Source organism: Arachis stenosperma, chromosome 5 (genome assembly GCF_014773155.1).
Source record: "Arachis stenosperma cultivar V10309 chromosome 5, arast.V10309.gnm1.PFL2, whole genome shotgun sequence".
NCBI lineage: Eukaryota > Viridiplantae > Streptophyta > Magnoliopsida > Fabales > Fabaceae > Arachis > Arachis stenosperma.
The window spans coordinates 125991266-126017927 of record NC_080381.1 but is presented as its reverse complement, the minus strand read 5'-3'; the positions used below and the strand labels follow the sequence as shown (position 1 = coordinate 126017927).

Below are 26662 nucleotides of genomic sequence, written 5' to 3'. Positions count from 1 at the left end.
TTACTTTATATATTAAATACAGTAGTAAAATATTTTTTATATTTATTATATACGTTTAGGAAAAGTATGAGGAGCTAATATAATTGCTCTACAATGTGTACAATGAGGATAATTTTGTAATTAAAATCAAATGATAATTAAAATAATTAATTATTATTTATTTATTTCAAATTTTAAATTTGAATGAAATTAGGATTTTTCCTTTGTTGTACCTCATTCATATAATCCTCCCTCTCCTGTTGACCTAGCAGAAACCCCCTCCCCCAATTTGACCAAGCAGCCACCGAAGAGAGCCCCATCTCCGACGCTAGAGAACCAACCCCCATGAAATCCGCTGTAACCTGAGCCGTCGGCGCTACCCAATCGGTCTTCCCGCACGATTGGAGTGTTTCCTTCAAGCTTGGTGTTTGCTGCTGCCATCGTCCCGCGCCTCCCTCGTGCTACCGTCGAGCGTCAGTCGTCGACTAGGAGCTCCCCGTCGCCGTCGCCTGGCCGCCGGACATCCGCACGCCCGTGTGGACCTGTGTCGCACCATACTCATCTCTGAACGCCGCGTCTTCTTTGCGTTGTCTGTGGTCTGCCGTCAACGAATCTAACGCCACCGTTCCCTCTGCCTGATCGCGACGCTTCTCTTCGTCCCCCTCTTGGACTACAAAAGGTCAGTATAAAGCCATCGTTCTACTCTATAGTGTATATTTGTTTGACACCTAGGCTTCAGATGTTCTTTGATTAGGTGTATGCTGATTTTGAAGTTTATGGTGGTGCAATGGGATTGAGTTCTTGCTGTTTATATATGGTGGGGCTCCATACCAGACTCAGGAGAGTAAGCTTAGGAGAGGCGTTGATATTGTTGTTGGCACTCCAGGTCGCGTGAATGTATTGCCTTTATAATATTTGTTGGTTTCATATAATGGTTTTTCATTTTTGCAATATGATTCATACCTATTGCCAATGTTGATAATGGAAGCTTTAGTCTATTTAATGGCTATTGTTGATTTTATATAGGATCATATAGAGAGGAAAAATATTGACCTGAGCCAGCTAAAGTTCCATGTCCTTGATGAGGCTAATGAGATGCTCAGAATGGGTTTTGTTGAAGATGTGAAATTAATTCTAAGTATTTAGTTTGGTTTTTGCCTCTTTGACTAAATTTTATTTTTTTAAATCTATAATTTATAAATTATTTGAGGCCACTGATGTTCCATGCCAGTATTTGATTTTTTACTTTGTAACTTCATTTTTTTCAGTATAACAATGGTCCTTGATTTTACAGGCAAGGTACAAGAGTTAGCAAAGTTTAGACACTTCTTTTCAGTGCTACTTTGCCAGATTGGATTAAGCATGTATGTATTGTCATCATCTTATGTTTCAGTGCTATTTTGCTAGCCATTTCTTAGGTAAAAAACCTAGCAATGATACAAAAAAAGTGCAGCCAAAAATTTAATACCAAACCAGCAGAATGGAGCCACCTCAAGAAGGTATTTGACATAACAATGGATCCAAGATGAAAGAGGGAACATGATCATGCTAATTTGTTACATTTATTTTTGTTGTTTAGTTTAGGTGTGATTGTAACAATCTTTTTTGTCTTTGTTAACCTCGTTTAACAAAAGTTAGAATATGTTGGACAGGGTGTGCTTGCGTTTATTTTTCATCTCGATGTATATATGGTTTGATTCATATTCATTTATTATCAAGCGTAGATGAAGAGGGTGGGATTATGTTATAAAGATAGTTTCAGGTTTGTATGCAGTTGTTGCAAGAATCTATACTTGATTTATTTCAATGAACCATTTTACTTTGGCTGGAATGAACCATTTTACTTGATTAATTTCAATGAATTATATATATATATATGATTAGACATGATAGTTATTCTTTATCTTACAAGTAAGGTTAGTAAATTTGTTGCAAATTACTTTATGCTATACTAACTAGTCATTCGGCACGTAGCGGGTCATTTTAGATAGTGAATACATAGTTATCATTATTTGAGATACATTGAATGTTCATTTTTGTACGTGATCGGATGTTCATTTTTGTTGTGAACGTGGATGGTTATTTTTGGATTCTTAGTTTTATTTGATGCTTGATGGTGATGTTGGATCTAATTATCATGGTTATCAATTTGTTACAAGTTTCAGATGTTATTTAACAAAGTCTTTGGTATAGTGGTCGTTTTAGAAAATAATTACATTGTTATTTTTACATATTTATGTTGGATGTTCGTTTCTATATGATGGATGTTCACTTTTAAAGTATTCGTAAATGGTATTCTTCGCGTTATTCAACTCATACTACCTGTAGCATGCATTCTAAAGGAATCCTTGGATCTTGTGCATGAACACTGATCATGTTGTCCAAAATCATAACAGATTCAAGTCAAATCTGAAAATATGAAAGAGATATCTATTCTAAGACATAACAAACCGGGTATTCGGTTCAGTATGTAACTGGATGGTTACTTTCATAAACAAAATAGATGGTCATTTTGATTCACTCGGAGGTGTGCCATGCCTGAACAACTGTACACCAACAGATTCACAGAAGTTAAAAAAAAAGGTATCCATGGAAACAAGTCCTCCAAAAGCATCATAAATAAATCCCCAAGACACTAAGCGGTAAGTAATTTATATAAATTAAGGTAATTAAATTCACAGTAGTCAAACCCTATTACGCTACTTCTTCCTCCTTGTTCTTCCTCCCATTTAGTAAATCTTCGGCATGTTGTATCAATGTCCTCATACTAGGTGCCGTGAATGGTGATCTAACTTCCTCGTGCTAGTTCCTCTGAAATCCAATGCAAGTTTCTATTCAGTTTGTAACCAACAAAGGAAGATATAAGAACATGAGCAAAAAACTTATAGTCATTACAGATGCTAATACAAAAAATAATCATAAGAGCCATTAAGAGAAAGGACTTCCACAGCAAGAATTTAAGTGGTCTGAGAGGACCGACTCCTCCAATTATAAACAACAACCATAAAGGTAAATTAGATTCACACAAAGCAATAACATGGCACACCTAAACAGTAGGGTAATAAATGTAACTCAAACCATCCAGGTATTTATTGAAGTAACCATCCGTACACGTCGATCAAGAATGAATATCCGAATTCGGAGTACGCTCTAGGGACCAAATGTTCTATAATTAAATAAACTATTTAACACCAAATATAAGAAAATTAATATCTTTATGTGATATGTTCATAATAAAAATTAAAGTAAGTCGTATGTGTGATAGTGAACTTCTAACTTGGACTTCTTTCAAATAAAATAAAAATGGAACATCAATTAAAAATGGAACAATCAATTACAACTTTTCAAATCTAAGCATTAGAGTAGCAAGCAAGGAAAATAAAAAAAAAACAGACCAAATCATAATATTAGAAAGGCTTTATAGTGCTATGGCAGTTTCTAACTATTCTTTCAGAGTTGGAAAAAAAGCCATACAGAACTCAGCAACCGTGTGAACCCTATTCAGTGAATGATTACTATCATAGTGATTAGAGCAAAAATAAATAAAAAAAAGAGCATGCTTTACTTTTTGAATGGAACAAGAAGAAGATTAAATTAGAGATATGTACATGGTTTTCCAACCAAAAAAAATTGAAGCTGAACTTGATGTATATAATAGTCTTTATTTCTTTAATTCATTAGATAATTCTAAATACATCCTACAAATTCAAAACCTGACAACTTAAGAAAATCACTGATAATTAATTCAAATGCTGTGTTGCATATCTTAGGTTTTGAACAAGCGTAGGACAAGCCACCAAGAAAAATTCTCTTACACATTCTTTAAAAATTACGTCTTGAACTAGGAGAAGATGCATATTAAACACAAGTGATTTTCTTTTTTCCCAAAAAACCGTTTTATGTCAGTCCAAGAAAGCTGATCATCACAAAACCAATCACCACCATAATTGTTTCATCTAAATATCTCATTTCATTCATCATTTCCATCTTCATTATATTAAGGCCATGATACAAAATATGATCACAATTCATTATAAATAACATAAATCAACAAGCCCAGAAAATCAAACCAGTTTTTTTAAATTAAAATAACTGATCAAAAGGAAAGCTAAAATATAATAATAACAAAAGAGAGACCCTTACACCTAATCCAAAACTAGGCTAAATCACTAAATTATCCAACTTTACCAATCAGCTTATATGAAAATAGCAAACAATTAAGTCAGCAGTTGTTTCAATATCATGATCAAGAATACCAAAATTTTAAACCATTCCCGCTAAAGTTAAATCAATTGCAACAATCTCAACCAATTTCTCATCCCACATGCTCCAGGATACTAAAACTGCACCTATTGCATTTTCACCATGTAGAATTAACCATCCCAGCAACATAATCTATCTCTAGAACAAGATGCAACAGCAATAATGAATTACGGAACGAAGAAACTAACCCACTTACCGTGGATGGTCGGCGACGGTCTGGTTATGATGTTCGTGCTGGTCCCGATGAATGGTCCACGGCAGGCGGTGACACAAGGCGTGGATCCTCAGCTGCGAACCGTGCCACGGGGATGCTTCCAGCCACGGCGTACAAGCGCAAAGACTGGGCGATGCTGGGTGGGTCGGCGGTGACGGATGTGCAAGGTTGGACAACAAGGCACCGGTCTGGTAGTTCAGCGCCGACAGTGCGATGTGGATGCTGCCAGCGATGGTGTATGGCAGCGAATAGGGGTCGCCGATGCAGTTCTCGTCGGAGCTGATGCGGATCGCGAGAATGGCGGGTGCACGGAGGAGAAGTTGGTAACCAGCGACAGTGATGCGGCGAAGGGGGCTGGTGAGCGACAGTGACATGTTTGAGGGTTAGGGTAATGGATGGTCAACAATGGTAAATTAGGGGTAATTTGATTTAGGGATAGAAAGTAGAGTAAATGGAATTTATTGTTATTTTTAATTTAATTTAGACTATATAAATAGCCCATTGTATATATTGTATAGATATTTCATTGTCTCCCTAGCGGGATCCATACGTTTATAACCCTTTGTTTTACACGCGTAAAACACGGTGTCTGATTCTAACTATTTGTTATTTGAAACGCACTTTTACCATTTTTGTTTCTAAGATTTATGTGGCAATTGGTAGATCTGTGAAGAAAGGAAAGATGAGTAAAGTCAGTGATTGTTAAATTTTGATCCCAGGTAACTTGAACATATACGTATCTATTTAATTTATTTCAGTTTTAATATTCTGGATAATATGTTTTTTTTTTTTCGCCATCAGCATGTATATACGTGAGGGTAATTAAAATAATAATCACCGATTAGGAGCTTAAGGTACTCTTCAACTTTTGGTTTCTGAGAAGCTAATTTCAATAGAAGCAAATTATTATTAGATTTCATTAATGATCCATCCGATGAAGATTCCTTCCTTTTAGATTTATTTGCGGTTTGAATTCTGGATTTTTGTTTTTTCCTCACTCCACAAAGAAATATAATGTGTTTTTATTAATTATATTTCTTTTCATTTATATATGCCTTTTCCATTTTTGATAGAAATTGAAATACAATTTGGAAACCACATTTAATTAATCTCATCGATGATTTTTTTTAGACAAACCATGTGCTATATTACCAAGAAAGATGTTAATGGAATCGGTGGATCAAGTAGGTAGGCTCATAAAAAAAAGGAAATAGTGATTAATATAGATTTTGTATCAATTTAGGTTCTTGTGAAGATAAAATATGTGACAAATGAATTAATTTTTAAAATTTCTGAAATTTAATTAAGGAGGACAAGTTGAACTGATCTACTACACTTTTTCTTTTGTTGAATTTTTTTAAGGGTTGATTGGATTTTAGAGTGAATTTGCATAAAACCCACTTGTTATCGGTGGGATCATAATAAGAAAAAGGGAACAGTGATGAATATGGATTTTGTATTTTTAATTCAAGCTCGTATAAATATAAAACATGTGATAAATGAGTCTATTTCTAAAATTCTTTAAATTTAATTAAGAATGGCAATTCAGACCGGCTTACTTCGCTTTTTCTGTTTTGGTTGGATTTTTCAAGGGTTAACAAAATTTAGAGTGAATTTGGATAAAATCTACTTGTTCTAATTTGGATATAAAGCGAATATGGATAATGGTCGCCGGTTTCATAACCCGCCTCACTCTAAATCTAAACATGTGTGTAGGAATTCTAATTTATTTTCTAACACACTAATTAAATCATCCTAATTCTATGTTATAGATGTTTCTAAATATAAAAAAATTGTTGTAATGAAAATTAAGATATTTATGAGTAATGAAGTGAGAAGTAGGACGATTATTTGTGGGTGTTCAAAATAATTCAATAATGAATTTTTTAATAACTATTTAGTGAGCACTACTGTTGTTTATTTTAGTTTTAATTTTCTTTGTGTTTTTAAGATTTATTTGGATGTTTTAATTACTTAGTTATTTCAAAATCCGATTGATTATTATCATTTTAACTTGCCTTGGTTACTGTTTTATTTGGTTTTGATGTGGTTATTACTTTCGTATTTTAGCATAGTTATTTATTTGTTTTCTTTTTATCATGTTTATTTTGAACAGTTATAAGAACTCAAGTCTGCAGAAAAAATCTTGACTTTGTTGAATACCCTACACACCATCAAATAATAAGTGAGTACATCTATATCTTTGGGCAAACAATATTTCCATAATGTTTATTTTTCTCTTTGTATGTATCTTTAATTTGTTTCATCATTAGTAAATTGGCTTTAGGATTGATAATAAATAGAGAAAAATATTTGTGAAAGCTAGCTACCTCTTTGAGGGAAAACCAAATATAAATATATAGATATGAATCCAAAAATTTTGAATCTTTTTATACATGGATATATAGCTTGGAAAATGATAGTAGCGGATACTTAGTGGGAAAAAAAATTTGATAAGTATCAGTTCAAATACAAATCAAATATTAAAAAAATGTTAACTACCAAACTTTTTTTCATAATGAATTAGACATCAATAAATTAAAAGATAACTAATTGTGAAAAATTAAAGTTGAATTAATATCATTTGAAATCAATATTTTTTTGTAATTATCAAATAAAATTTTAAGAATAGATGACTATTTAAGATTGAAAACTGTAAAAATTATGTTATATCCATCTTCCACTAATTATTGATATTATTACACTAATGGTAGCAACATTTTGTTTTAAACGTACTTCAAGTATCCATTGTTACCTCCATACATACATAATAAAGCGTTTATTTTGAGGTATTGAGATAGAGACTAAGAGATTAAGACTCAATATCATGTTTGTTGGTTTAGAGACTGGTATTAAAATTTTTGTCTCTGTCTTCAAAATTTTAGTATATCAATATCTCCAAAAAGTGGAGACACAGAGGTCTAAAATTTTTAGAGATGAAGACCAAGACTTTAATAACATTTTATACCTAAAATACCTTCATTTCAATTAATTAATTCTAAGTTTACCTTTTGTACAAATTAAATTAGAATTTTATTCTTGTTTCAATTTTTGTCTTTCACTTTACACTAAACAGAATACTAATATTTATTTCAATCTCTGTCTCGTTTTTGTCTCTTAGTCTCAGTTTTTTTGTCTATTCAGTCTATATCTCTCTCCACCAAACGTTATCTTAATGCTTAACATTAACTTATTAGTTCAATGGTTTAACAGATGGAAATTATAATGATATTTAAATTATTTTTTATTTTTTATATATTTTTATAAAAAATAAATTTTTTTATTTTTATTAAAAATTTAATTTTAATGCATAAACAATATAAAATACTTTATATAATTATTTAATAATTATATTTGTTATTTTTTATGATCATTTATATAATCAATGTAAAAAATAATTAATTTTACTTATGTGTGTATTATGATTTAATGTACTATTTGTGTTGATGGCACGTTAAAATTAAATTCTTTTATTAATCACTTTTTACATAATAAAAAAAATTATAAACAAAGCTAATGCCGGTATTGCCCTTCTTTTGTTACCCCCTTTTTTTTTAATGGGTTTTGAGATAGAAAAAGATGGCTACCTTGGTTGTACCCCCAATTCCTCCATGCCCAAGAGATGATGCTATGCATCTTCACCATGCTTTAAAAGGTAACCCCTCTCTCTCTCTCTCTCACACACACATTCATCCCATATATAAATGATGCTTTAATTTACATGCATGCAGGACTTAAGTGTGATACCGATGCTGTTGTGAATCTCCTTGCTCATAGAGATGCCACACAACGAGCCAATATAGTACACGAATTCAGAGCTATATATTCTGAGGAACTTTCTGAATGCCTAGAGAAGGAGCTTCATGGAAAGTTAGAGGTATTAATTAAATATTATTTTATTTAGCAGCAAATTAAAAAAGATGAAAAGTATTTGACAAGTCTATTATTTTTTGAAGAGTGCGATTCTTCTGTGGATGCATGATCCTGTAGTGCGCGACGCAGTAATCATTAGGCAGTGTCTAGCTGTGGACGCAAGCTTCCACGGTGCCACCGAAATAATATGTTCACGCACTCATTCGCAGATGCAATCCATAAAAGAAGTCTATCTTTCCAAGTTTGGTGCTTCTGTTGACCATGATGTTGAAGCACACACCTCGGCCGACCATAAAAAGGTGATCATGATCAGGGTGAAATAATAATTTTTATAATAATAAAATACTAATTTAAATTTAGAAATTGATCATTATAATAAACATTTAATATGAAATTTTCAAATTGACTATCAAATGTTAAAAGTCGACTAAAAAATTATTGTGAGATCAAATTTAATAATTTAGTGTGGATAAATAAATATTATTATTATATACTACTCAATAAAATTTTAAATTGTAGTGGGAGTGCTTGTCCCCACACTCATAAGAGTAGATCCGTCTCCGATATCATGATTATCATTAATTATTGGTTAATAAATTAAAAATAAAAATTTAATTATAGTTGTTTTCCTATAAAGTTTTATGATATTCTAAAAAGATTTGATATGTTTGACTAAATTATTATTTAATATTTTTTAAATAACATATTCACATAATATAAATAACTGTATATAATTTTTCATTAATATATTATGGTAGAAATTCAGACATACAATTATTTTTATGTAAAATTAACGTTAAAAATAATTAAATAATTTAACATGTTTAATTAAATTATTATTCAATAATTTTTACAAAGATAATTATGCGTGAATTTTTATTTTAATATGTTGGTAAAAATTTATATATAATTATCTTTGTAAAAATTATTGAATAATAATTTAGTCAAACATATTAAATTATTTAATAATTATTAACTGACAATTTTGTAAGAAAATAATTGTGTGCCGAAATTTCTACCATGTATTAATTCAATGTTGAATCATGCATGTATGGTGTGACACAGATCTTGCTTGCATATTTGAACAACCCTCGTGATGAAAGCGATGAGGTTGACATGGAACAAGCTGGGAAAGATGCAAAGGCTTTGTATAAAGCAGGGGAAAAGAGACTTGGAACAGATGAGGACACTTTTATCAAAATTTTCAGCGAACGGAGTGCACCACATTTGGTTGCTGTCAACTCCTACTACAACCATGTGCATGGTCACTCACTCAAGAAGGTATACGTATCATCATACCCTTAAACTCAATCAATATAAGAATTTATTAGTTGTCTATAACATACACACCTCTTCTTGTTCCCAAAGTTAAAAAAAATAGTGCAAGTCTATAAGATATTAAACTTTATAAATAATATAATCAAAATTGATTTACATTTATAGAAAAATTAGATTTATATTTATAGTTAAATTACGAATAAAAGTAAAAAAATAGTACTGATTTATTTTTAGTATTTACAAAAAGTTTGATTATTTTAATAGTTGATTATTATATTAAAAAACATGTATAAAATACATATAAATGTATACAAATACATATAATTAATTTAATAATGTATTTTTAATATTCATAATATTTTTGTAACAATTATATTATATGTATATTAAAATTAGCTACTAAAAGCAGTCATAAGTGTAAAATACATATTAAAATATAAAACATTACACATTAAAAATGAGTTAAATTACATATATATTATATATAAATACATAGTATTTAATTTTAGTGTACAAATATTATTTTTATTTTTATTTTTCTTACATATGTAGTTTGGGATATAACTGAAAAGATAAAATAGTTTGAGGATGAGATTAAGAATATAGATGATATAGTTAGCAGTGGGGTTTGTGATGGTATACAGTAAAGGCAAGGAGAAAGTCGTTAGTTAGATGCTGTGAGAAGTAGTATGTTAAACAGGATATTCACTTGAAGTAGTAAATATTTAAATCTCGACATGCTAAAGAGATGGATTGGTATACAAGATACTTTCACAACATTGCATCAGTGGAAGTTCGTTTGAAAATGGAGGACATGGATCAAGGAGTGTATTAGGTCTACATCTATCTCTATTTTAGCTAATGGGTTGGTCACTTTCGAAATCATTCAAGATGGAGAGAGGGCTACATCAAGGTGATCTACTGTATTGTCTCTATTTTGTTTGTTTTTGTGGTAGATGTGTTGAATAAGATAATTAGAGATGCGATAAAGTATAGAAGAATATATCCACTGTTAGTGGATAGGGATAATATAGAATTACCATATCTACAATTTGTATATAACACCATATTATTTTATCTACCAAAAAAAAAGACAATTAAAAAATATAAGAGGCTTCTAATGTGTTTTGAAATGATATCTGATTTGTTCATTAAGTTTGAGAAGTATAGTTTGACACTAGTAAATTATAGTCAAGAGTTGGCTGGATGGATGTATCGACTATTAGGCTATCAAGCAGAAGCTCTATTGGCAAAGTGCCTTGGAATAAACTTGGGAGCAAATCCAAGGCTAGTAAAAATATGAGAGTCGATAATAAATAAGGTGGAGGAGAAACTTAGCTTGTGAAAAGTAAATGTCCTAAGTAAAGCTAAAAAGATGGTACTCATTAAGTCAGTTATAAACAGTTTACCTATTTACTATATGAGTCTGTATAAGATGTCAAATCTAGTTGTGCAAAGAATAATTGCATTACAGAGGAGGTGCTTTTGCACTACAAGAAATTCGCTTATTACCGTCGGATTTATTGTCAATTTTTCATGGGACGTTACCGGCGTCTTTACTGTCGAATTTTACATGGGATGGTCATTATATTTTGTCTGGCCAAAAAGTTACCGTTGAATTTGGAAATCTGTCCTAAAATCTGACATTAAGTTTTGGCGCGCATGAGGAATTTAATGGTGCCAATATTACTGTCAGATTTACCCACAGAAAAATTTGACTGTAATGCAGAACTCATGAATTGCCAATTTTGTGAGTCACCTAGGTATCTAACAGAGAGGGAGAGTATTGGTAAATGTAAGTTGAAGAGGACTGGTAAATGGCAGACGACGAAAATCTCTCGAGCGCATCTGTGATTGATCCTGATGTCGTGTGGCGCCAGACCGCATCTGAGCCACATAAGAATCGCATCTTCTGAGTCAGGTCGTTCTTTGCCAGCAACCTACACACCTCTACTTTTAGGGCATTCTCAACCTCGGCCACCGGCCCTGCAAATCCACAAAACGTCGTGAATTTGCATGAGCAGGCCCATAGCCTGATCCAAAGCCTACAAGATTAGGGTTAGCAGCTCCATTTGACTGAGAAGAGATACGAGGAACTGTTTGCATGCATGGCAACGAAGGATGCTCAAGATGCAGAGACAGAATTTTTAAGATAGGAGCTCAGACTAGAGCTAGAGCACATACAGCACATGTGGTAGCAGGTGGACATCTACTATGATCAGATGCACACAAGGGACAGCAGTGCTGGAAGCGCTCCTCCTCATCTGCACTTGCACTAACCCATAGACCACACCGCCGTATCAGGACCAACAGTGAGACTATCAGGAGGACGACAATGATGATTACGAGGTAGTGTTTTATTTTGTACGGTCATACATCGTTATGTTATTTCATTAACGAGATTACTTTATTATATTGTAATTTTTTATTTTAATAAAACATGTAGTTTTCATTAATTTTTATCTAGTTTTAATCAGGTCATGCTTATGATAATCACAGTTAAAAAAATTAAATATAAATTATTTTTTATTAAAAAAATATTACCGTCGAAATTTTTGAGAAATTTTACAACAGTAATTACAGCGAGAAATATTTAAAAAGGCGCCAACTTTTTTGTCGGAAAAAGTCCAACGGTAAAAATATATCAAATTGGCCATTATGAATATATTTACCGTCATAAATTTTTTACAGTAATTAGTGTCAGAAGATTAAAATCCGCTAGTAAAGCATTATAGCGATGTTTATACTATTAGATTCTGTCCGTCCATAAACTCGACGATAATTTTATTATTGTCGAATTTTTTTGTCAATTCTGCTGGTAATTCTGACGGTTTTTTACTTTTTTTGTAGTGTTGTGGAAAGAAAAATGGACAGCCTGGCTTGGTTCTTGTAAGGTGAAAGATGATATAGACACCGAAGAAGCTAAGAGGCTTATGAGTGAGAGATATGATGGTTCGTAATACTACTTTACTTTTTAAATGGTGATTGAAATTCTCTAAGGAGGATTATCCGTTATGAAAAGTACGTTGTATGCTCATCCAATAATTTGAACCCTAATTAGTTGTTGTCAACTCAAACATTGCCAGTAAAAGAAAGTGTATGGAGAGAGATATATATCTCTACTGCAAATAAACGAGCAACATATTAAGATGATTGATGGACTAGTTATGGAGGTAGGAGATGGTAGATCAACTAAAGTCTAAGACGATACATGGTTACAAGCTGTAAAGCTAAAAGATTCCTTTTTCCAAGGCTCTTCTTGATTTCAAACAAAAAAAATTCATAATTGGGGACTGTGAATTTTGAGATGGGTTAGAGTGGGTTTGGAACTTCCAATGGAGGAGGGACTAAGGGAAGGCAAAACTCTACGAGACGCGAGAATCCCTGTCGGGACTGCCCCAAATGGGATCCAACTGTGGGAAATTTTTTCCGTGGGGATGGAGATGGGGGACGAAATTCCCTCGAGGCAGGCGCAGGGATCCCTACCCCATCCCCACTATTCTCCGAAATTTATAAATTTATTGAATTATTCTTAATAATTTATTTCTCATATATGTTTTTTTGTCATTTCACACACACACACACACACATATAAAAACCCAAAACTCCTAAGCTTCATTTGCATAACCCTTCTTCAATTCAAAGATTCCTAACGATGTCCATACTCCATCCAACATCTCTGCAGCCACTCCCTCGCCACTCTCCCTTCCCACCGCATCGTTACACCTCACTGTGCCATTATCCTCACCTCGTCGTGCTTTCTATTTAATTTGCGGCGTTTCTTTTCGTAATTCTGCCGTCGTGTTCATTCTCCTCTCTGTTATCGCGTCTCCCACCTCGTCCACTACTTTGTCCTCTAGCTCGTCGTTGCGTCCCCCCACTGCGTCATTTCAAAAGATTTCACCATAGTGTCATTTAGACATTTTGTATAAAATCTTGCTGTTTTTTTATAGGATGAATACTTGCAGCTCTATTCATATAGAAATTAATAATTAGTTAAAACTATCAGATAGATAGGGAATGGGTTCCTGCGGGGAATGAGGCCCTGTGAGAAATAGGAATGGGGAGCAAAAATGGGGACGGGGACGGGGAGCAAATCTAAGGGCGGTGATGGGGAGCAGGGAGGCATCCTCCGCCCCCGCCCTTCCCCGTTGACATCCCTAAGGGACTTTGCCAATGGGAGACAAAAATCCTAAATCAGATGCTCGACATCTTGCAATCTATTAGATTGATATATAGCAAATGTACATAGTGTAAAAATGTGACAAAGAAGGCGTTTATTCTACTAACTCATTTGTGCAAGTATTATAGGGAGAGACTTTGGTAAATTATATAATTAGCTACATATTCACAAATAAAATTTGGAAAAGACTAGTTCTGCCTCGAATTGAGCTATTTACCTAGTTTGTTCTAGTAAGTTAGGTCAATACTAAGGACCGGTTGAGTTGATTGGGCATTGTTAAACAGTGTGATAATGTATGCATTATATATAAGAAGGATGTTGAAACTGCACATACAACACTTGTTTATTACTCGTGAGTTTTCTTTGCATTGGCAGATGTGGTGCACATGAATTTTTTATGTTGGGCGTGATTGAACGATCCCAGGTACTATAAAAAATACTTTAAAAGTTGGAGGACCTTGCCATTGAGAAGAGACATGCGTAAAAAGTAGTTAGTTAGATTTTTCTTTGTTATATGGAATATTTTGGCTACGAAAGAATAATGTTATATTTCAGATCAAGACAACAGATGAGGTAGACTGTGTTATTAGATCATTTTGTTGTTCTAAAGAATGATGTGGTAATTAATTTAATGTTGTTGATGACTATGTCAAAGACGTCATCAAAATTATTTTTGACTTTATGTTGTTGTTTTTGTCCTTTTGGCAGTTGTACGCTCCACTTAGTAGGTTTGAATTTTTCTTTAATTTAAAAAACAAATTATTATGAAAAAGTCTATTAAATCAAATTTTTATAAATTACAGTAAATTTAACTACAACTATGTTACGTTTACATAAAAATTTATTATTAAAATAATACGTATATTTATACATATACATATAAAAATTAATTTAATATCTAATTTTAATGTATATAAATAACATTTTTATGGACTTATTGAAATTTTCAACCAGATATTTTCCTCCAATACTAAAACCTTACTTAAATGCAGGCGGTAAAGAATGAAACATCAGGGCATTTCCGTCATGCGCTTTTAACAATAGTCCAATGCGCCGAAAATCCTGCAAAATATTTTGCAAAGGTATCCATTTCCTTGAACTTCAAACTCATATATATAAGTTGTCTTAATAATGTAGGGATGCATGTTACTTTGCGTACAGGTGTTGTATAAGTCAATGAAAGGGTTGGGAACTGATGATGTTACACTTACAAGGATAATTGTAACGAGGACTGAGATCGACATGCACTATATCAAAATCGAATATTTTAAGAAATACCACAAGACATTGAACGATGCAGTTCACTCAGATACACTTGGCCACTATAGGGATTTTCTTCTTCAGCTTTTAGGTCCCAATGTATAGTGTAGTACTCAACATGCATCTTCAATCTTGCATTTAATAACAATATAATAAGCTACAATAAACACTTATAAAAATATTATTTATATATTAAAATTAATTATTAATATAGTTATATATAAATATATATTTTTTAATTTATTTTTAATATATTTATATTTTATATATTTTATATTAATAATTGATTTTGGTGTATGTTATCTATGAAATGAGATGCACCCCTAAAAACAACGAGTTATGCAAATTTCAGGATTAATATAAGTTATAAACTTATAATACAACCCCTCAAATATATAGACTCAACAATGAAATACCCAATAATTTTGATGTGGTCCCCTCACTATATATACTCCCACGAGCTCTCTTCATCTTGGAATTTTTTCATGGTCCTAAGTTCTAACCATATTGATGAGTTATTCATCTCTTGAATGCTGTGTAAAATAACATCTGTATCATAATGTGCACCATATTAAAAAAAAAAAATAATAAAATACTGTTTTAATTTTTAATGTTTGTGATAAAATTTATTTTAGTTTTTAATATTTTAATTATTTTATTTTTATTTTAAATAATATTAATATTATTTTACTGTTAAATTTTTTACTAATACTTAATAAAATTGATGTATTGTTAATAATGCTTTTGTTAAAATTATATTTGTTTAATTTTTTTTTTTCATCTTTACCTTTTTAACAAGTTCAAACTCTATTCTTTTACTCTCTTCTTTTTTTTTTTAAATTTTTCTAGGAGAATTAATAGTGTAAAAGGAAGATGAAATAAAAAATAAAAAATAGAATTTAGGTTTGTTGAGAGGTGAAGATAAAAAAAAGGAGTTGAACAAATTTTTATAATTTTAACAAAAATATTATTAATAATAGTACATTAATTTTATTAATTATTAGTGAGGAATCTGATAATGGAAATTGGGATAATATTAATATTATTTTAAAGGTTTTAGGATAAAAATATATGACGATTAAAATGTTAAAAATCAAAATAAAATTCATCCTAAATGTTGAAGAGTAAAATAATACTTTGCCCTATTAAAACACAGTATTTATAATGTTTAGAGAAAAAAAACGGATCTGCGGGACTTGGTATCGGAGCATCAGTGTATCACTGTACTGTGGACTTATGTAGCACCAATATAGTTCAATCTTATTTTCAATTTATATTTTTTAAATAGATTTTGTTAGAGGATTATTAGCATCAATTAGTATCGTCTGTATTTTTGTAGTATATCTGTATATTAATTATAGGATTCTATATTTTTATTACTCTGATTCATTTAGCACCTATAAATACCTCTTGTATACTGTATCTTGGGTCATAAGCTGAATAATACACAACACACTTTTTTCAGATATCTCTCTTGTTTCTAACATGGTATCAGAGCTTAGGTTCCTTTTTTTTTTCAATGAAAGTTCGTTCATAGTTGTTGTTTTTCCTCTTTCGACAGTGTTCTTTGGCCTTTCTTTCGCTCCTTTTCTGACGCTTTGGTTCGTCACCGCCTTTACCATCGCCTTCGTCTCGTCGTTGCGAGTTCAACGAGTCCAGCCTCGTCGCCGGAAACCACCACACGCGCCGTCTGAAGGTTGCCATCTGTTTGTTTTCCGAGCACTCATTTGTCCTCAGTTTTCAACTCCTTCCTGACGCTTTGGTTCGTCACCGCCGCTACCGTCGTCTTCTACTCGTTGCAACGTTTCCAACGCCATCGGAATCACCGCCATACGCCGCCGGACGCGTCGCCACGCGCCGCTCGAAGTTGCCTGCCTGGTTGCAGGCGTTCTCCTTCCAGAAGTATCCGTTGCCGTTGGATCAACGCCCCAGATCAACGGCTCAGCAACGCGCCACGTGTCAGACAGAAGGGAGAAGGATCATTAGCATCAATTAGGATCAATTAGTGTCGTCTGTATTTTTGTAGTATATCTGTATATTAATTATAGGATTCTATGCCTTTATTACTCTGATTCATTTAGCACCTATAAATACCTCTTGTATACTGTACCTTGGGTCATAAGCTGAATAATACACAACACACTTTTCTCAGATATCTCTCTTGTTTCTAACAGATTTATAAATAATATATATTATTATTTTTTTATTTATTTTTTACCAAAGATAAGACTCGAACCTGCAATCTCTTAAATGAATACGGAGAGATTATGTCATTTGAGCTATAACTCATTGGCATATATTATTATTTATTAAAATAGAATAAAGTATCGTTTTTATCTCTAATGTTTAGAGTAAGTCTTAAAGTTGTCCCTAACATTTAAATTGTCTTATTTAAGTCCTTAACGTTTTAAAATTGACTCAACGTTGTCCTGTTGTTAGAAATGTTAACGGAATTGACAGCGGGACAAAATTGAAACAATTTTAAAACATTATGGACTTAAATACGATAAAAATGTTGAAGACACATAGAAATAAATTTTAATTTTATTCTTCAATAATATCAATTTTTTACGGTATATAGTTATTCAATTATTTTTAATCACATCTAAGTAAATTACACTTAATCACATTATTTTGATTCTAAATAAATTTATATTTTTATAATTTTACTCTTAAAGATTTTTACTCATCATGAAATGTTTGTAGAATGACTAGAATCACATTACTTTATTGTATATGTATCATTTTTTTCCTACAAGTTTATATAATAGTCATTCTACAAATATTTTATGATGAGTAAAAATTTTTAAGAGTAAAATTATAAAAAAATAAATTTATTTAGAACAAAAGCAATGTGATTAAGTATAATTTACTTAGATGTGATTAAAAAATTGAATAACTATGTATCATAAAAAATTGATATTATTAAAGGATAAAATTAAAATTTATTTTTATATATCGTTTTTGTCCCCAACGTTTTCGTCCTATTTAAGTTTCTAACGTTTTAAAATCGTCTCAATTTTGTCCCTCTGTCAATTCCGTTAACAGATTCCTAACGGCAGGACAACATTAAGTCAAATTTGAAACGTTAGGACTTAAATAGGACGATTTAAACGTTAGAGACAACTTTAAAACTTTGGGGACAAAAACGATACTTTATTCGTTAAAGGGCAATTTACGTATATAAATTGAATGGACGAATTGTTTACCCAAATACAACCATACAGATTTTATTACTTATGTGTCCTGAAATAAGTTTATGTAATCCGTGGAACACTCCCACATTTTACAAATTGTATATAAACCGTGGAAACCTCCCACAGTTTAGGAAGGAATCAAACTATAGGAAAACCGTGGTTCCCTGCCATGGATTATGAAAAAGGGAGCTTAAGCATAAATCGTGCCAGCCACCCACGGTTTATGAAGAGATTGCATTAAACAAAAATCTTTGGACCTTACAACGGTTTATGAACAAGAGACAAGCACACATCAACCGTAATAGATTTGTGTCAAAATTTTGTGCATCTTATATATGTTCCTTAGTCATAATATCTTAAATGTAAAAAATATAGGATTACATGTTTGTTAGCAGTATCTTTAAGAATGTAAAATAAAAGTAAATAAGAGAAAGGAGCTATTAGCACTTTTATTACAGTGATTTGTTTGGAGATTATTATTATTATTATTATTATTATTATTATTATTATTATTATTATTATTATTATTATTATTAGAGAAAATATAAAACAAAGATAAGAAATAAAAATGTGAAATTTCAATTATGAATAAGAAAATATATATGCTCAAACTGTATGTTTATATTATTTTTTTATATTATAGTTAATCATATTAATATTGCAAGTATGATGAGGAGTACATGATATATCTGTGATTTTGAATGCATGATATAAACAGTGCATATTTAAATTTGAATCAAAGAATATTGATGTACAAGAAATAGGAATTTAGAGAATTATTATGATTTCCCTTAAATTAATGAAAATTTAATCTTTGAAGCAAAAGAAACAACAAAAGAAAAATAAAAAGTAAGGTCCAAGGCTCTAAGATCAATGACTAGGGAGGTCAGACATGATTAAAAGCTCAAAGAGTTGTTTCTCTAGTCACATGCTTGTGGTGTTTCTGTGTCAAGTAATCCTTGAGACAAAACATTTAGAGTCGAGATCAAAGCTTTGAGCACCACTGTCTGGGAATAATAATAATAATAATAATAATATAATAATAATAATAATAATAATAATAATAATAATAATAATAATAATAATAATAATAATCTCCAAACAAATCACTATAATAAGAGTGCTAATAGCTCCTCTCTCTTATTTACTTTCATTTTACATTCCTAGAGATATCGCGAACAAACATGTAATCCTATATTTTTTACATTTAAGATATTATAACTAAGGAACATATATATTAGAATATTACTAGGATCAATTAGGATCAATTAGTATTATTTAGTATATCTGAATATTTATTATAGGAGATTAAGTCTTTATTATTACGATTCTCTTAGTACCTATAAATATCCTTTCATATTGTATCATTCTAGACAACTTGAATAGACAACTTGAGCAGATAACTTGAATACACTCAATAATACACAAATCATTTCTCGTGTTTAATCTCTTGTTTCTAACATGGTATCAGAGCCATGGTATTCTCCTTGAAAAGAATAGGTTGTTTTCCTTGCGATGAAATCATCGTAGTTTTTGTATTTTTTTATGCCATTCTTCTTTTTCTTTTGTCACTCCTTTGATACTTTCTCGCCTCACCGACTAGCCTATTCTCTCCGTCTTGTGTCTTTTCGAGTCGAATAATCAAACACCAATGTCATCCACTGTTTTCTTATTCTCATGAAGAAATCATATAGTTTTTGCTCTCTTTCCGGCAGTTCCGTCTATGTGTGTTTGTCTCTTATTCATAAACCGTTGTAAGGTCCAAATGTTTTTATTTAATGCGATCTCTTCATAAACCGTAGGAGACTGACACGGTTTATGCTCAAGCTCCCTTTTTCGTAATCCGTGACAGGAAACTACGATTTTCCTATAGTTTGATTCCTTCGCATATACAGTGCGAGACTTTCACGGTTTATATACAATTTGTAAAATGTAGAAGGGTTCCACTGATTACATAAACTTATTTCAGGACACATAAGTAATGAAATCTGTATTATTGTATTTGGGTAAATAATTTATCCATTCAATTTATATACGTAAATTGTCTTTCGTTAAAATAAAACCTTACTTTAAACTATTAAAATTAATCATAACTATTAAAAATTTAATTTATATTTTAATATTAATAAAATATTATCATTTATCTAAATAATATATTATATTTTAGATACATATTATATTTCTGTATTTATAAAAAATTAAAATTTTTATGTCTACATATTTTATATCGTACCATATCTATATCAGTGTTTGTGTTTTTATAGTTATGGATCGTGTAATTTTTAAAGAGTTTAACCGTGAGTTGATAAATCTAAATACAGAATAATTTTAACCTCAGACTAATCAGCCAACTAACTAAAAATTTTATGCGGACCAAAAACTTACTTAAGCTAAAAAAATTACTTTATAAAGACAAAACACTAATAAGTATAATATTTCAAACATTTCGAAAACATTTCCTTTTTATTATTAAAAAAAACTCGTAATGAAGTTTACCCACTTATTATTAGGACTACCACTTGTTGATGATAGACGCGTTCTATTTAAAAACGGGCCGCTTGTGATAGATAGCTTAACAACCAAAAAGATTCTGCCATTACTGCAAAGTAGCCTAACATGGGTAGGGACTAGGAAGACTTTTCTGAGATAGACTTGAATTATTTGGTAAAAGAGTAAAATTTCATTCTGGTCATTGTCCATTTTACAAAAGGATCATTTATTTTTTATACTTAAAAAAATAATAATTTGACCTCTAATTATTATTTTTGTTAGACAGTTAAATTTTTTATTAAGTTTATTATAATTTTCTAAATTCTAATGACAAAATTTTACATAATACGTTAAATATTAACATATCACATTATCATTGTATTGAGATAAATAGGTCTCACTAAAGATTTTAATTGGGACAAATAATCCATTATAAATGAAAGCAACATCATTTCTCTTCTTCTTTATTCTCTTTTTTATTGATGAAAGTAAGAAAAAAAAGTAAAAATAATTTCTTATAATGAATAAATAGAACAATAATAATATACTTTGTCAATCTTAACCAGCATATATAATGATAATTTGGATAAATTCTGTTGTGGATTAATAATATTATTAGACTATTTTGTTTAGCGGATAGAGAAAATCAAAGTCATGAACATTAGACTCTTCATGATGTTGGTTACGCATGAATTAAAAAAGCTTTATATTTTAATGTAAATGTTAAAGAAAATACAATTCCAAAAAAAAATTTAAATACAGTATACAATATACATCCTCGTAAGTAGTAATGTTAAGGGTTAAGTTCGATTTTAGTCCTCAATGCAGAGGTCGAAAATCGAAATCGTTCTCAATTTTTTTTTTGTTATGAAATAGTTCCTAAAATTTCAGTTTATTTTAAAATCATATTTTTTTACCAATTTTATTTTTTTATTACAAAATTATCCATCAATAAAAAAATTATAAAATAAAATAAATATAAAATAATAATAAAAAAGAAGAAAGAAAGGATACAGAAGCGGGGGTGGGGAGAGAGAAGGGAGTGTGAGAAAAGGGAGGAGGGGGAGGAGGAGGGAGAGAAGGGGGACCGCCATATCGCCGCTCTGCCGTGCTGCCGCCCTGCCGCCTGCCGCACCGCACTCCACCACCAGCTTCTTCTTCTTCTTCTTCGCCGTCCTGTCGCCTGCCGCACCGCACCGCACCACCACCAGCTTTTTCTTCTTCTTCGCGTGCCCTGCTGCCTGCCACACCGCACCCCACCACCAGCTTCTTCTTTTTCTTCTTCGCCGCCCTGTCGCCTGCCGCACCGCACCGCACCGCACCACCACCAGCTTCTTCTTCTTCTTCGCCGTCTTGCTGCCCTGCCGTCCTGCCCCACCGCACCACCGCACCACCGTACCACCGCTAGCTTCTTCTTCTGTGAATTAGATTTTTTGTGAAATTTTAGATTTTTTTGTGAAATTTGTTGTGAAGTATCATTGTTGCTGAAATTTGAATTTGGAATATTGTTGTTGTTGAATTTGTTGATTATTGTTCAAAGTGCATGTTGTTTGAATTTTCTGACGATGATGATGATGAGGCCATGATGATAATGGTGGTGGTGGTGGTGGGTTCTTGTTCAACTTGGACTTCTGGTTGATTTTGGTTGATTTTGAAAAAAATTCTAATGAAGATGATGATGACCATGATGATACGGGTGGTGGTGGTGGTGGTTCTGGTTGGGCGTAGGCTTCTGTTCTGGTGGTGGTGGTAGTGGTGGTGGTTGATTTTGGGGTGAAGGAAGAAGGGTATTTTCGTCCAAGAGACGATTTTAAAACAAACTGAAACTTTGGGGACCATTTCGTAGCAAAAAAAAAGTTTGGGACGATTCCGATTTTCGACCTCTACGTTGGGGACCAAAATCAAACTTAACCCTAATATTAACGATATCGATAATGAATAATATATGTACGGACGAATGGATACAGGAATCTAAATGGGGCGAAGCGGGGCAGAGCGAGAGATGTCTCTTTGTTTTTCGTTTTCGTCTTTAGAATTGATTCTCTCCCTCGTTTTAATCTTTGCTATGGGAGGGTAATTGTCTCTATTTTCGTTCTCCGCATTTCTTATATGGAAAAGTATGGGGAGCCAATAGAATATTTGTACAATGCGTACAATGAAGGTTTAGAAAAGTATTAGAGATATAACCATTAGTGTTACATTTTTTCATCAGCGTAAGCCTCTGGGATGAGTGGTATCATGACATGGTATTAGAGCTTTAGATCCGAAAGGTCAAGGGTAATCAGCTTAAACTTTTGGGATGAGTGATTTTATGACATGAGATGTTTATTATCCCTAGTACTCGAATGGTTATTCTGAATATTATGGGTGATGTTCATTTTGTAACTCATATAACCTATTGTACATATTGTATAAATAAGTCATTGGCTCCCTAGCAGAACTCTTCTCATGGTTTTTCCAGGGCTCTATTCTCCGGCTCTCTATATTTAATATTTATATGAAAATTAAAATATAAAAATAAAAAAAATTACAAAATATTATTGTAAATATACAAAATATCTTATTTAAAATTATAAGTCTAAAAATATACATAACAAATCATAATCCATAAAACAAAATCATAATCCATAACAAAATCACCTATTAAGAACGGTGCAGTAACTAAGTAGAATAATTGGAGAGAAAGAAAGACATTTAATAAGATAAAGTTAAAATTTTCAATAGGTGAAATTTCTAAAAATTTTTATGTTAAAAATAAATTAAAAGTATTTAAATAAATTCAAGAATTTAAAAAATTATCGGAGACGGAATAAAAATCTTTGCTCAATCTCACATCTATCTCAAAAAAATTTCACTCCCCATTTCTATTTTTACGAAAAAAAAAATTTGCCTTAGGATTTTTATTTAGAGCCTGCGGGGTATTATACTTCTAAAAATTTTGACACTCCTAAAATAGATAGTAATGGTACCTAAAACTAAAACCAAAATGCATGAAAAATGATCTTAATTTTATTCTTATCATATACATGTATTATAAAGAATAGAATAGAACAAATAGAGAGACGAGATGAAGAGATTATTTTTGCTTTTTCTGTTTTTGCCAATAGAGAATAAGAGTGTGAACAAGAAAGGATGTTGCTTTTGTGAGGAGCTATTAATCCTAATTGAAAATTTTGGTAAAGAGACTATTTATTCTAATTCAATGGTTGAGTGACATTTTGAATAATAAATATGTCACATAATATTTTTCGTACGATACTTTTCAACCTCTGAATATTTTTTTATTGATTTTTACTTTATTAATTATGCTTTGAGATAATTGATAATGTAATTGAATTTCGACTATATTTTCGCAATAACTAATTTTACCTTTCACATCAAGTAATTAATATTAATATAAAAAACATCAAGAATACCTACATAAATACTAATTAAATTTAATCAAATAAATAAATATAATAAATATTCACATAAAAAATATTCACATCAAGTGATTAATATTAATATAATAAATATTCATATCAAAAATTAATATTCACTAAATTAATATTATTATAAATAAATCTTCACATCAACTAATTATCTCAATTTTAACAAAATAAAAACATAAATACATAAATAAATGTGAATTAAATTTTAACCAAATAAATAAATAAATAAATAAAAAGGATTATTATCTCAAGTTTAATCAAATAAAGTTATAAACAAATGCTAATTAATTATATTTTCACACGTCACGTAACTAATTAATCACTCAACAATATAAATTATAATAATTTTAATCTCTCGAACAAATATCTAAAATACGTACCTGCATTCATATATTCATGAAATTTTGGTGCATGCATAGACTCCAAATTCAAAGTGCGCATAAAAGATGGCTCCTCAAATGGATGTTAGTTTACTAATTACTAGTGCATTTGTCACTTCTACCATATCTGCCTCTATAGTGCCGTCAGCTTGATCTTTGTCTCCATACGGACAAACGATCTCGTAATTGCTTTCAAACTCTTCCTCATTGTTACTGTTGTAATCTTCCCGTTCAATATTTTGGTCGGCTTCTAATTGTTCGAATTCAATATACAACTCAATGAACGACATCTGAGAGCGACTTTCAATATAAATTGAAAACATCTTTTACATGCTCGCTTCATCAGTTACATATTTAGTTTGAAATCGAACGAATCCACCAAATACCAGTATAGGATACCTGTATAAAATATATGATACTCTCCTTAACATTTCAGAAGCTATCTTCTCACAAATCACACCTTTTAGTTCTTCAAATGAGAGTGTGAATGGAATAACAATATCTAACAAATTCTCACATACAAATTTCACTCCTTCAGATGTTTGTAACAAAATCTTACTATAATAATATATTTTTAATACAACTCTATCATTCATTTTTTCTCACATTAATATGAATTTCACTGTAATTTTTTGAAATACAAATTTTATTTCTTTAAATATTTGTAACAAAATTTGATCATAATAATATACTTTTAATACAATTTTATCATCTATTTTTTTTCTCACATTAATACGAACTTCACCGTAATTTTTTGAAGCACAAAAAATTCTGCTGAAAACGAGAGATCTAGCAACTTAGGTGCGAGCTCTATATATATATATATATATATATATATTGAAACAAATTGATTGGTCTAATGTCTATTTAGGCATTAAAATAATTTATTTTAAGTAAATCGAACGGTCTAATTTATTCTTGTAAAAAATAAAAAACTTTTTAAATAACACTGAAATTGGGCAGTCTAATTTGTATATTAACTTTTATTAATAAACAAATTAGACGGTCTGTAAAAAAAAATAGTTATTATAATAAAGTCTAACATACCTCATCTCTATAATAAAATACAATACAGAGTGCATATAAAAAAATGAACCTGATAACAAAACAATCAAGTTAGCTTAATATACAAAATTAGTTATTAAATTAATTATTAATATAAAATATAAATAAAAATATATAATATATATTAAAAATAAAAAATAATATATATTTATATATAAATATATAATACTTGATTTGATAACTATTTTTTTTATGTGGATATTGCTAACAACAGATATTTTGTAGCTTGGCCCATAATTTTATTATAGTAACATTTAGTTCAGTTTTTTTCTTCTTTTTTTTTTATGTTTTACTTTTGTCTGAATATAGTTTTTTATCGGATAAAAAACAGTACCAAAAACGCGTGAGTACGAAGAAGTAAATGAGTAATACCCCACAAAAAATACAAGACATGCTCGTGTTAATTATTATCTAAGATGTCCGTACACTAATATGGACACAAAATACAAATATATAGATATACAAATTTTAAAATTTTGATAAAAAAATTTATATATAAATTTTAAAATAATTTTTAGATAAATTATAATGATATAAATATTAAAATATAAAATAAAATTTTAATTATTTTTAATATTTTTAATTATTAAAATATTTAAAATATTTTTATTTTAATAAATAATAATGTATATTATTTTTAAATTCATTTAAAGAATATATGTTAAAAATAAGATTAAAGACGCTTATACGTAATAATATTTAAGGTGTCAAATTTTTTTTATTTTTTATTAAGATACAATTCGATATAACAAATACGCGTGTCAAACAAATATCGATCGATGAACGTCTTATTTAAAATTTATATGACACACAAATACAACAACTCAACAAAATATCCTACTTCGTCCATCATTACCAAAGATACATGGTTCATGAAGAATCCTGCTGTGTTAATTATTGACCTCGCTTAATGGCAAAAACTGATATTAAGTATTCAAATTTCAAAATGCATGAAAAACGGAAATATTAAATCAACACCTTGACGGTAACTTGACAACAACGGAATATTTAAAATTGTATAAATTTGAATTGTTTCTTACTTTCTCATT

At 30.6% G+C, this 26662-nt stretch overlaps 1 protein-coding gene across 1 annotated transcript; it reads left to right on the top strand.

Annotated features, from left to right (window-relative positions):
- The first annotated feature begins 8035 nt into the window (after positions 1-8035).
- Positions 8036-15168, top strand: LOC130978979 (annexin D5-like). The gene is made up of 6 exons (XM_057902311.1): positions 8036-8111; positions 8188-8333; positions 8413-8628; positions 9395-9610; positions 14783-14872; positions 14952-15168. The coding sequence occupies exons 1-6, from the start codon at positions 8036-8038 to the stop codon at positions 15153-15155; spliced, it is 948 nt and encodes a 315-aa protein (XP_057758294.1). The 3' UTR covers positions 15156-15168.
- The last annotated feature ends 11494 nt before the right edge of the window (positions 15169-26662 follow it).

What these genes read in the sequence shown, in the direction of transcription:
- LOC130978979 (XM_057902311.1), top strand. Translation starts at nt 8,036, where the DNA reads ATGGCTACCTTGGTTGTACCCCCAATTCCTCCATGCCCAAGAGATGAT. An exon ending in CCTCGGCCGACCATAAAAAG is followed by an intron (nt 8,629 to 9,394) that starts GTGATCATGATC and finishes GGTGTGACACAG; the next exon opens with ATCTTGCTTGCATATTTGAA. An exon ending in ATGGTCACTCACTCAAGAAG is followed by an intron (nt 9,611 to 14,782) that starts GTATACGTATCA and finishes ACTTAAATGCAG; the next exon opens with GCGGTAAAGAATGAAACATC.